Source organism: Tamandua tetradactyla, chromosome 18, assembly GCF_023851605.1.
Source record: "Tamandua tetradactyla isolate mTamTet1 chromosome 18, mTamTet1.pri, whole genome shotgun sequence".
In the NCBI taxonomy this organism is placed as follows: domain Eukaryota; kingdom Metazoa; phylum Chordata; class Mammalia; order Pilosa; family Myrmecophagidae; genus Tamandua; species Tamandua tetradactyla.
Window position 1 is genome coordinate 63,165,727 of NC_135344.1, and position 12,113 is coordinate 63,177,839.

A 12,113-nucleotide genomic window follows, 5' to 3' on the forward strand; every position below is an offset into this window, starting at 1 on the left:
GAAAATGAAAATATTTTCAAATTAAGAAAATCTAGTGAGAAATGACAGTTTTATGTTTCTGTTGTCTAGCTTAATAGAGACAATATCTCTTATTTGCTTCTGCATTCAATCTATTTCATGTACCCACATTCCAGACACTTGAGAGAATGAGGGTGGAAAAGGCAAGTAATGCTTTAGTGTGAAAATAGTTTTAACCTGATGGAACCCCTGAAATGGTCTCAGGGATCTCTAGCAGTTTTGTTGTGCATGAAACTGCTGGGTCAGTTTTTTTGTAATGGAACTGTAAAAAATTCTGTGTATTAATTTTCATATTTTCCTATTATTTAGATGAATGGATCAAGTTTGATGATGATAAGGTCAGCATCGTTACACCAGAAGATATTTTGCGGCTTTCTGGTGGTGGAGACTGGCACATAGCTTATGTTCTACTCTATGGGCCTCGCAGAGTTGAAATATTGGAAGAAGAAAGTGAACAGTAATCGTCATTTTAGCTATTTATGCTTAGGTGTGAAAATAAATGTTACTTGTTGATAATTTCTATAATCCAGAGCTTTAGAAGAAGATATTTAGGTGGTTTTTGTTTCCTCTCATGTGAAACAAAAGAGGGCAGAAGCTGACTTGAAAGCCACTCTGTGTATCAACCTAAAAAATTACAGAAAAGATAAAATTATCTTTGAACTGTGCTGCCCTGTATCAAGTGTCAGGAAGACATTTTTAAAAGGCTTATTTCTTGCATATTAAAAAAAGAAATTCTGGGTTGAAATGCCTTTCAACCGTTACCTTCTATGACTTTTTCCCCTGCTTTTCTCAGCCCAAGATTCAGCACTCAGGTGTTTAATACACACCTGTTACCCTACTATTTGTTCTTGCATGGTTCAAACCACCATCCATAGCTGCCATCCTTTGCCTTACCTAACAAAAATTTTGCCAGGAAAGTGGAAAAGACAAGTGTTGCTCTCATTGTGTAAACTCCGTGCTGCTGTTCTACATCCCATGGAAACATGGGTACAATCAAGTATTTGTCCAGCCTGACCGGCTGACTCAGTCTGTTCTGTTGCTGGCTTTTTATGATGAAAATAAATTGTGATCAATAATAGTACATTTGATTATACATTTATTAAGTCTCTCTCTGATGTACTATGGTTTTGTAGTAATCAGCCTTAAAAAAAAATGTTGACAAGCTCTGGTTGCTTATTTTTTAGAAAATGAGGATCTTTAATAAAAAAAGAGGGAGTAACAGCTTTTGACCTCAAGTCTTTTGTCTGAGTGTTGGAGCATGACCGGACTTTCAGATGTTTAATACTTGTAATTTCTGGAGGTGGTTAGTTTTACTCTGCTGTTCGTCATCTTTGCCTGCTTGCAATATATATATATATATATATATATGTACACACACACACACATATATTGTTTAAAAGTAGTTTTAAAAATAGTGGGGTTCTTTGGATGCTGAATGCAGCGATGCTCTTTTCAGTCAGATTCATTCCTTGGCTCAATTGTTGTTTCTGCTCTTCTGTCAATCCCTAAATTCTTAATGTCCGTTTCAAAATTTAATCTCCTATCAATGATTTTAAAGTAATGGTAGAAAATACCAGGTGTAGGTAGTATTTCAGTCTTACAGGTTTCTCGCATTTTAGTACATTCTAATTACTCATGCTTGTTTCAGGAGCCTTGATTGATCACTAGGGAAATAATCACTAATTTGTTCTGAATTTGTTAGATATTTATAATAAACTCCTAGGGATTATGAAATCCCCTATCTTCATGTGTCTCAGTGACCTGCAGAGCAGAACACCAGTAACTATAAGATTCCTCTCAAGTTTGAGCAATGTGATGTAATCTGAGAACAGTAGGAGATAATATCTCTTCTTTAGCTCCTTCACTGAAATTTTGAGTAGTGTCAGTCAGTACTCCTTTTGCTTTGGGGGGATAGTGGGGGTGGTACAGAATAGAATGGGGAAGATGAGATCATAAGAATTGTAGAGATTCTTTTGTATTTCTGTGCTTTCCTCTAACTTGGCAGTTCTTTCCTTCGTTGTCTCAGTTGGCCTGAACAATTTTATGAGGACATGAATTTAGCAACTCGAATTCAGATTTTGATTTGCAGGATGCTATAGCTGTTAGATCAGGTGAGGTAAGTTTAACACAAAGCATGTAAATTTGTACAGAAATAGAATTTTAAAAGTTGTTATTCCTTAACTGTCACTATTATTAAAAGTTTGACTTCTTTTTATTTCATCTAAAAACATTATTCCAAAGATATTTTTAAAGTAGCAATTGGATTTAAACCAGTGTTGTTTTCAACTAATGAGGCTATTTTAGAATTCAGCTTGCATGTTAAGTTCTTTTGAGAAACGAGAATAGGCAAAAAAGGTCTGGATTCCTAAATGTGCCTTAAATGCTGTGTCACGTCAGTCTTAGAGCTGTGTCACTGCTTAACTAGCTAGTGAAGTTAAGCCCAAGCAGGAACATTTACAGTGCAGTATGCACCCCCAGTATCCCTTCCCCAGGATTCAAAAACAGTGATGACCTTACCTTGGAGTCCCTAAAGAGTAATGCTTCTGTTGGGAACCAGAAACATCAACAGTACTGTCTTCAGCCATTACTACGAAGTGCTTTGCCATATACAGGGGGCTTTCACGTATATCTCATTTGAACTTCACTACAGTTCCTGAGGTAAGTGCCCATATTTTAAAAACTTGAGAGATTAAATAATTTTGTAAGGCTAGAATTTTCTAAGTAGGTTCTAGACTTGATCCCAGTTCTTTTCAAGTTGGAGGTTGGCAAACATTTTCTGTAAAGAGCCAGACAATAAATATTTAGGCTTTGCAGGCTATACGGTCTCTGTCACAACGGCTTAAACCTGCCATTGTAGCACAAAAGCAGCCACAGACAATATTTAAACAAATAAGGATGACTGTATGCCATAAACTTTATAAAAACAGGTGGCAAGCAAACCATCTGCCAATCTCCTGTGCTTTAAAATCATAAGTGAGATGGTTCCTGAAAGTCATATTTTGGGATTTCAGAATAGCTGGTTAAATTTTTAAACTAGTAATAGCACACAGGAAACTAACTTGGCATATTTAGGAACAATACTTTCCTGAATATTGCCTACTGACTTCTTTATAAATGTATTTAATTTATTTAACTACCAAAAATAAACTCTGTGACCTTGAGGATAACCTTAATTTGGCCATTTTCCCCACCCCTATTCCCGAAACTGTGGGATAGCAGGAGCTAATATGCATTCTCTCGTTCTTAGAACACCAGCCTACTGTAAAACAACTGTTATAAAAATGTTTATTGTTTACCAAAACCAGTGGACCTCTTATCAAATGCTGCTTGGTAACAAAATCTTATCACAGTTTCAATAAAAAAAAAGCTAACTATTTGTCTCATTGTCATTAGTTAGACTTTCTGCAAGGTCACTTAATCCAGATTTAGTCAATGCATTAATCAGATTCTCAGGTGTTGCATGTATTCCCTCTTGATCTTGCCAGGCAACTAGTAGATGCTTAGCTCTCATCTTCACATCTTCACTATCACACTCAATCTGCCTTATTTCAGAGTCTTTCATTTCCAAGTAAGGAGCCAGAATCTTCCATTGTTCACCCAGCTTGTTGGCAAATACATCTATTTGTTCCCCTGTTACAAGTTTGTCTCGCCGCACATCAGGACCTATAAAATATAGGGACTGTAAATTAGATGCAAAGCATGACATGTAACTCAAAATATAAAATAGAATTGGAAATGCAGCCACTGAGAGATAAACCTTAAAAGATTTAATCTTAAAAATAAGCCATAGCTTTAAAATAATTGTTTTAAATGAAGACTTCTTATATTTTCTTGGGTTTGAATACTTCTTTTACAGATCATCATTAGGGGATGAATACTCAAAGCCAAGACTGTTAACGGCTATCATAATTATGGAGGCTTTCCCTGAAATTATCCCAATAATTAACAGAGCCTTCAAATGCAAGTGCCTTACTTCCCTTCTAAAACACCATCACTTCCCATTTTTTTTCATAAATGTTATTATTTTATAAGTCAGAAACAGAGCTGAGATAAAATGGTAGAAGTTGAGAAGTAGATCAAATTAAATAACGTACCTCTCAACAAAGAACCACAATCTTTTCCAATTTTGTAAAATAGCCAAGAAAATTCAATTCTTACTTTCATTTTCCTTCAGTAAAGCATCATTATCTTCCTCATCTTCATCCTCACCTGTTTTTATTTCTTCAGAAGGAGGCTAAAAAATGAGAAAGAACAATCTTTAAAAGAATGCTTACTTTTGAAATAAGACATTTCAGCTACTTTTTGTTTACATATAGTAATGGTGAGATTTAGAGAGGACCTACAGCCTCACCCCTGTGAGAGGGTAAGATGCAATTGTCATGTAAGATCACAAACAGGGACAGTCTTAATCTGAGAGAGTACAACAAGAGATAAGCTGAGAGCTGCAAAGACTTTCCTTTCCTCCTACCTGAGAAGAAGGGAAGCAGTAAAACACACAGTAAGATTTTTTCCTAATGTGTCTATATACCAACAACTGTCTAGGGAAGAAAAGGGGAGCAACTGTCCTTAAAATTTGAGTAATTTTACTAGATTTCAGACACAATAGTTATTAGTCTCCTAATGCCTTTCCTTGGAAAAGCAAACAGACTTGTAGAAAGGCCACGTTCCCTACTGCTAACCCTTTAAATCCCGTCTTTAATATAATGCACTGGGAAACAGGAAAAATCCATGTTTAAGTTTTGAGTTTGCAGGTGGACAATAGTTTACCCAAAGTACTGTGGACTTGTGTTTAATAATTTTGTATACAGTATGTAATTTAACTTAATACTTTCTATAAATTTAGTACTTTCTATAAACGTATGCCCCAAAACATTTTCCTCATTCTAAAACATGTGGGTTTGTGGATCACTATTCTTTTTTCACATGAAAAATTCTAAATTCAGCTCTTTGCTCTCAAACAGTGATGGTAATTTTAATTCAAGACATGAACTAAAATATGAAAAAGCTGATCTATATTACTTACTGGTAATTCCTTGGCTAGCTTTATTACCATGTTTTCGAGATATTCTGGCAAACTTTTAAACTGCTGGTTGGTTGGCTGGAAGAAGTGAGGGCTTCTCCGTGCCAAGAGTCTCAGGGCTCTCCAACCATAATTTGAATTGTTCACAACTCTATAAAAAAAAAGATGTCAGTCTTGTAATTTATAGTAATATTTGTTACCTTCTAGGTAATACAGTCCTGTCACGTGAAACTTAGTAAGATAATTAGCTGAAGGCACTGTTCTTTTTGTTCTGATACTATTATTATTAAAGGACCTCTATGTATGCAGCCTCACTTAAAAATAGCAAAAACCAACAGAGTGCTAAGAAGTAGGCTTGTATAGGGCAAACACATTTTAAAAATTTAAAATACATTTTACTTAATTTAAAAAAGTTAATTAGTATATGTCCAGTACTGGCTAGATGCAGCATACATAGTACAGGACTCATCAATCTAGTTAACTGGAAAAAAAATACATTGTTCCACTGAAGTCTTGAACCTCTAAAAGTCATCCTTGAGAGGTGAAATCACCTTCTTTCAAACTCCTACGAATCTTGATATTTTGACCTCCCATGAATCACAAATGTTCTCAGTGGGATCTAGAATAGTGAATGCTTTCCAGAAAGTTTTCAATTGACTTTGCCCAGATCCATCAAAGGAATTACTATCTATGGCAGCCATAGCCTTGTGAAATGTTTTTCTTAAATAATAAGACTTGAAAGTCGAAATGACTCCTTGATCCATAGACTGCAAAATGGATGTTACAGATCACCATGACAAAGCAAATCACATGAATTTTTTGCTTTCCCAGTGCATACTGCAGTTATATTTGCACTATACACTAAAACTTTCTCCATGTTAGCAGTTAACTTTTCCTCTGTGTTCACAATCTGGCTGTTTGGCATAAGAAGTCCAGCTTTCACCCTGTCTTGGCTTTTGGCATGCCTTCCTCCCTAAGTTTAATCATTTCTAACTGACAGCTAGTTTTAGTGGTCTGGATAGAAGCTCAAACCAGCCACAATATTCCCTAAAGCCAAAGCCTAATCCAGTCCAAGGTCCTAACTCTTCAATTTTATGAAGGCTGAGAGGTGAGGAAGTTGTAGAAACACATTTGAAGCTAGCAGAGAATGGTTCATGCGGTTGAAGGAAAAAAGTCATCTTCAGACCAAAAGTGCAAAGTAAAGCAGCAAGTGCTAATGTAAGAGCTGCTGCAAGTTATCCAGAAGATACAATGCTAAGATAATTGATGAAGGTGGTTACACTAGACAGATTTTCAATACAGACAAATCAGCCTTATACTGGAAAAAGATGCCATGTAGAACTTTCATAGCTAGAGAGGAGAAGCCAGTGACTAAGCTGAAGCCATGCTCATTTACCATCCCCCAAATCCAAGGACCTTAAGAATTTTATTTAATCGATTCTGCCTGTGCTCTAGAAATGCAAAAAACGAAGCCTGGCTGACAGCACATCTATTTACAAAATGGTTTACTGAGTATTTTAGGCCCACTGTTGATACCTGCTGCTCAAAAAAAAAAGATTCCTTTCATACTATGCTCATTGACAATACATCTGGTCACCCAAGAACTCTCGTGGAGATGTACAAGACTGTTTTCATGTCTGCTAACACAGCCTCTATTCTGTAGCCTATGGATCAAAGAATCATTTCAACTTTCAAGTCTTATTATTTAAGATATATTGCAAGGCTATGGCTGCCATAAACAGTAATAACTCTGATGGATCTGGGCAAAGTCAACTGAAACCCTTCTGGAAAGGGTTTATCATTCTAGACACTATTAAGAACAATTGTGATTCATGGGAAGAGGTCAAAATATCAAAATTCACAGGAATCTGGAAGAGGCGATTTCATCTCTTTGAGAGGTTCAAGACTTCAGTAGAGAAAATAACTGCAGATGTGATGGAAAAAACAAGAGAACCAGAATTAGAAGTGGAGCCTGAAGATATAAGTGAATTGCTGCAAGCTCATGATAAAACTTGAACAGATGAAGAATTGCTTCTTACGGATAAGCAAAGAAAGTGGTTTCTTAAGATGGAATCAACTGCTGGTGAAGATACTGTGAATGTTGTTGAAATGACAATAAAGGATTTGGAATACTACATATATTTAGTTGGTAAAGCAGAGGAAGTGTTTAAAAGGACTGATTTCAGTTTTGAAAGAAGTCCTGTGGATAAAATGCTATCAAACAGCATCACATGCTATAGAGAAATCTCTCATGAAAGGAAGGGTCAATCAATGCAGCAAACTTCACTGTTGTCTTATTTCAAGAAACTTCCGCAGCACTGCCACCCCAACCTTCAGCATCCATCACCCTGATCAATCTGCAGCCATCGACATAGAGAAAAGACCCTCCATCAGCAAAAAGATCAGTCAACACTTAGGCTCAGATGATAGCATTTTTTAGCAAGAAAGTATTTTTTAAGGTATATACATTATTTTTAAGACAATGCTGTTGCACACTTAGCAGACTGCAGTGTAGTTAGTGTAAACACAACTTTAATATGCACTGGAGAAGCAAAAAATTTATGTGACTTGCTTTATCATGGTGGTCTACAACTGAACCCTCAATATCAACAAGGTAGGCATGTAATTATCTGTGGGATGTGCTCATGCCATGGAAGAACTGCAAAGCTACCCCCAGCCAGTGGTGACTCTTACCAAGCTAACACTACGCTCTGAGGGCTTTGCCTAAACAGACTCTCTCACATATTTCTACTTAATTTGAATCTTTTAAGAATTTTCAAAATTTCCTATCAATTATACATAGAAAATTTCTTACTCTACAGATCCATACCATTCAAATTCTTAAATCTTGGTTTCACTGACTGTAAAATGGAGACAATAATAGTTTCTATCTCAGAGGTATATGTAAGTGCCTAGACAGTACCTGCCACGTAGTAAATGTGGTGTGTGTCCAGAAACATCATAACTGATAAACACAAGATACAGAAGACAATTTCTGACACTGATAAGGATGAGAAAAACATGAGAAATGGGGGAATTCCAGACGTAAAAGGAGCTAAATAAATGGGAAGGTGAAGAGTATCTTAGAGAAGGTGGCCAGGGAAAGCTGTTCTGAGGCAACATCTGAGCAAAGATCTTAAACGAGACAGTGCCATGGGAAGATCCTGGGGAACAGTGCACCAAGCAAGTGGAATAGCAAGTGCAAAGGTCCTGAGGAGGAAAAGAGCCCCGAGCTGAAAAACAGAAAGATGGCCAGTGTGGTTAAAGCAGAGAAAAAGAGGAGGTGCTGCTGGACAGGTGGATATGGGCCTGATAGGGGTGTTCTTTTAGACTGTGGCAGGGAGTATGGGTTTCATTCTACTTTTAAAAGGAGCCACTGGGAGATTTTAAGCAGGAGAAATATGTAATCTGACCTGAATTTAAAGATCACTGGCTGCTATGTGGAGGACGGACCACAGAAAAATTAAGAGGTCATAGTAACTAACTAGAAACTCTAGTCACAGGGAGACTAGTTAGGGGAGATAGGATGGAGATAAAAATTGGACTCAGCATACAATAAAAACTAATATTAAGTGCTAACTACACATCATGCACAGTGCAAAATGAATTGTCTCATTCACTTTTTTTATATGAGGACCTATATAGTCCTCAGACTACAGAGGTGCTATTATTATTGAACAGATGAGGAAATAAACAGAGGTTAAATTAGGCTTCTGTAGCCTAGACAGTAAGTGGTAGAGGGACTTGGAGTCCTCAGGCTCGTATATCCCTACCCTGTTCCACGTATCTTGTACCACAGAACTGGATAGTGTCACTTAGAAGAGTCTAGGTGAAGAGACTGAGACTGAGGCCTCAAGTTACTCCAAAACTTGGAAGTTAGGCAGAGATTGAGGACAGCAATGAACACTGAGACGGAATGGGCACTGAGGGAGAAGGAAAAAGAACACAAGTGAGTAATACCATGATTTCAGGAGAAGAAAACATTATCTAAGGAAGGAATGATCAACTGTGGCAAACTCTGCTGAGAGGGCAAAGAAAAAACAGGTTTTCAGGAATCTGAATAAGACTCATATCAGTGGAATGACAGAAAGAAAGCCCACATGGAGGGAGCTGAAGAGAATGGGAGGTAAGAAATGAAGGCTGTAACTACAAATATTGTTGGGAGATACTGTGCTTTGAAGGGGAACAGGGAAAAAAGGTGGTGGTTGGAGGGACTTGTGGGACCGAGGGAAGTTTTTCTTACTTTTTTTAAAAACAAGGGTGATGCTAAGTTGATAAGAGTGGTCCTTGAAAACCAGAATGTAGAATACTGTGAATCTGGGTACATAAACTCACCTAAGAGGAAAAGCATTAGTTTAACAACTGTCTCCTTACTAAGCTTTTTGGTATACACTCAATTGCTAAGAAACAATACTGGAGAAAATTAAAATTAGCTCATGACAACTATTACTTACTTATATTCATTTTCAACCATGTTCTCAGGGTCTGCTTGTTCAATGGCTTCTTCAAAAAATTCCTCCAAAGTTGGCATGTATTCCCTGGGTATTATAAAAGGACTAGTGAAGATCATGTTTTTTTAATATACTCATAAAATAGTAGCAATAAAAGAGTCTATGCTACCCATACTTTGGCTATGATTAGATAACGTAGGAATGAAGATTTTTAAGAAGGTAGATGACTCAGAAAGTTGAGAAGGACAATAAATAAAGGGGGTACTATTCAATATAATTTGTTATATATTATTTACTATTATACTACATGTAATATACATTTCTATTATGACTGTGGTATATGAATATGCTGCTGTTCACAAAGGGAGGCCAGTGGTTTAATAGCATTTGAATTTTGTCTGCAAACAATTTTCACATCATGTCTACATCCATGGATTTCCTTTAAATCAGAATTAAATTAAACCAAAAACTAATATCCAGACCATATTGAGATTTTAAGAATTTAACTTGTGGCTCTTATGTTAGATCATTACCATGGTTGCATAGTTGGTTTTTAATTGCATTGTTCTTGAATTTGTTAGAAATAAAATTTTGATAGAGACAAATAAGATCCAAAGATAAGATCAGTCAAGACTTCTCTGACTAAAGCTAAAAAAGATGGGCTCTCTAAAGCAAGACCAAGCAGCAAATCTTACACCATTATTTCCCATTACAATCACATGCTTCTATTCATGTGATTTCCTGGGAGTTGACCCTCACTCTTTTCTTCACATGCCACAACACACAAAGAGGAGGGGTCAAAACCTAGCTAGACTTAACATCCACAAATGTTTCAGAATTATTTGCTAAGTTTAAAAATTTTTATCTACATAAAAAAAATCAGGACTAATGGAAGGAACCTGTATGCCTCCACCTCCAGACTTTTGCCATATTTGCTTCAGGTTTTTGAAAAACACTATTAAATAAAAGTGACAGTCCCTGCTATAATGCTCCCTAAATCTCATTCTCCTCTTTACCCAGAGGTAAGCCACTATCCAGAATTTGCTACTTATCATTCCTATGCCCATTTTGTATTTTTACTTAAATATTGTTTTGAATCTTTTCAGACTTCATATTTATGGAATCCTGCTTCTATCCTTGTCAAACTTGATTTCTCTGAGGCATGGCTATGCTGACACCATTCATTTTCTAGTGCTGTATCTAGATAGAGTACTGCATTCTATGAACATGACACAAGTTATCCATTTTCCAGTTGATGAGCTGATGACATTTTTCTATTTTCTGGTATGACAGTGCTAAATGAACATTCTTGGACTTGTATCCTTGTGTAGATGAAGGAGAGGTTCTTTAGGCACTGCAATCCATAGTAAGAAATTCATTTTACATTGTAACCTGATACATATTCATATATATGTGATCATACATTTCAGTGAAACAAATGTTTCACAAAAGTATATTTCCTAATTCCCCAATAAAAAAATACAAGTTGAAGCCATTCGATTGACTTTCAAAACCACCAATGATTTTCAATCTGAAGTTTTAAAAACACTATTTTCAGGTCAATATACCTAGGAGTAGAATTTTTAGGTCTTAGGGTAGCACATCTTTAACTTTTGCTTGCTGCTAAATTGTATTCTACTGTTGTTATACCAGTTTAGATTCCCATCAGCTTCAACAGTAAATTAATTTTATCCACAATTTTTTTCTTTTCTAAAAAAAATATGGACTGCGTTACGATTTGCGTGTTATCCTTGCACAGAGGCCATGCTAATCTTTTCTATATTTCAGTTTTAGTATATGTGCTGCCGAAGTGGGCACTATCTAAGCTTTTTTTTTTTATTGGCATGGGCAGGCTCTGAGAATTGAACCTGGGTCTCTGGCATGGCAGGCGAGAATTCTGCCACTGAGCCACCACTGCCTGCTCCCTATCCACACAAAAATCTTGCTGTTTTTAAACTTTAGGGTATGAAACTGCAGTCTGTTGTGGTTTTTACCTGTACTCCCGAATACCAGTGAGGGTGAAAACTGTGCATAGGTTTAGTAAGGTTTCTACTTGCAAAATTGTACTATTCCTTTGTCCATTTTTCTCCTGACTTGGCAGGAATCTGCCAAAAGTCCACAGAATATACTTTAAAATTTTTTCTGTGCTCTTGATTCATAGCTGAGAAAAGCCTACTCTATTCAACATTTCAGAAAAGTAACACTTTGTTTGAAAAAGATATTTTAAACTTGCCTTGTCTCTGATTTACAGGCTTCCATATTGTCAGGACAGAGATTCCAAAGCCTTGTTAACTCCTCACTACAAAACAGACAAATAAATTGTTACAGATACCATCTTCATTTGCCTTAAAACTAGACAGAAAAACAGCATAATGTAAATAGTGGATTTTTGGATGGTGATAGTATGAGTTTAATTTTTATCCACAATTTGTGTTACTCTGCAAATTTCTATACAATCATTTATTATAATTTTTTTTTTAAAATAGTTAAGCACAATATAAATCCATTAATTATAACTAGAAAGTAAAAGAAACTCAAGAATTATGGTACCTTGTGACAACTAGAAATGAGCTGGATCAATCTAAACAATAGGATTTTCTGTGACATGGGAAAAAAGTCTAGAG

At 36.2% G+C, this 12,113-nt stretch overlaps 2 protein-coding genes and 1 non-coding gene across 5 annotated transcripts in view; 1 reads left to right on the forward strand and 2 right to left on the reverse strand.

The window, feature by feature from the left end:
- USP14 (ubiquitin specific peptidase 14) overlaps nt 1–1,239 on the forward strand; it is a 78,335-nt gene extending 77,096 nt beyond the window's left edge. For both annotated transcript variants that reach the window (XM_077135848.1, XM_077135849.1), the window contains one exon: nt 328–1,239. In XM_077135848.1, the coding sequence (XP_076991963.1) occupies nt 328–479 (152 nt within the window). In that variant the 3' untranslated portion in view covers nt 480–1,239. The remainder of the gene's footprint in view (nt 1–327) is intronic.
- A 2,050-nt stretch (nt 1,240–3,289) lies between these two features.
- The window catches only part of THOC1 (THO complex subunit 1), a 54,694-nt gene continuing 45,870 nt past the window's right edge, over nt 3,290–12,113 (reverse strand). Inside the window, exons 17-21 of one of the 2 annotated variants that reach the window (XM_077135847.1) lie at nt 11,723–11,788; nt 9,493–9,576; nt 5,042–5,189; nt 4,228–4,252; nt 3,290–3,681 (exon numbers count right to left, since the gene is read on the reverse strand). In XM_077135847.1, the coding sequence (XP_076991962.1) occupies nt 3,386–3,681; nt 4,228–4,252; nt 5,042–5,189; nt 9,493–9,576; nt 11,723–11,788 (619 nt within the window). In that variant the 3' untranslated portion in view covers nt 3,290–3,385. Of the gene's footprint in view, nt 3,682–4,176; nt 4,253–5,041; nt 5,190–9,492; nt 9,577–11,722; nt 11,789–12,113 lie in introns of both variants that reach the window. The other variant, XM_077135846.1, reaches the window with a different exon arrangement.
- Nucleotides 11,205–11,307, reverse strand: LOC143662823 (U6 spliceosomal RNA). The gene has a single exon (XR_013165596.1). It is a non-coding gene; the product is annotated as a U6 spliceosomal RNA (small nuclear RNA).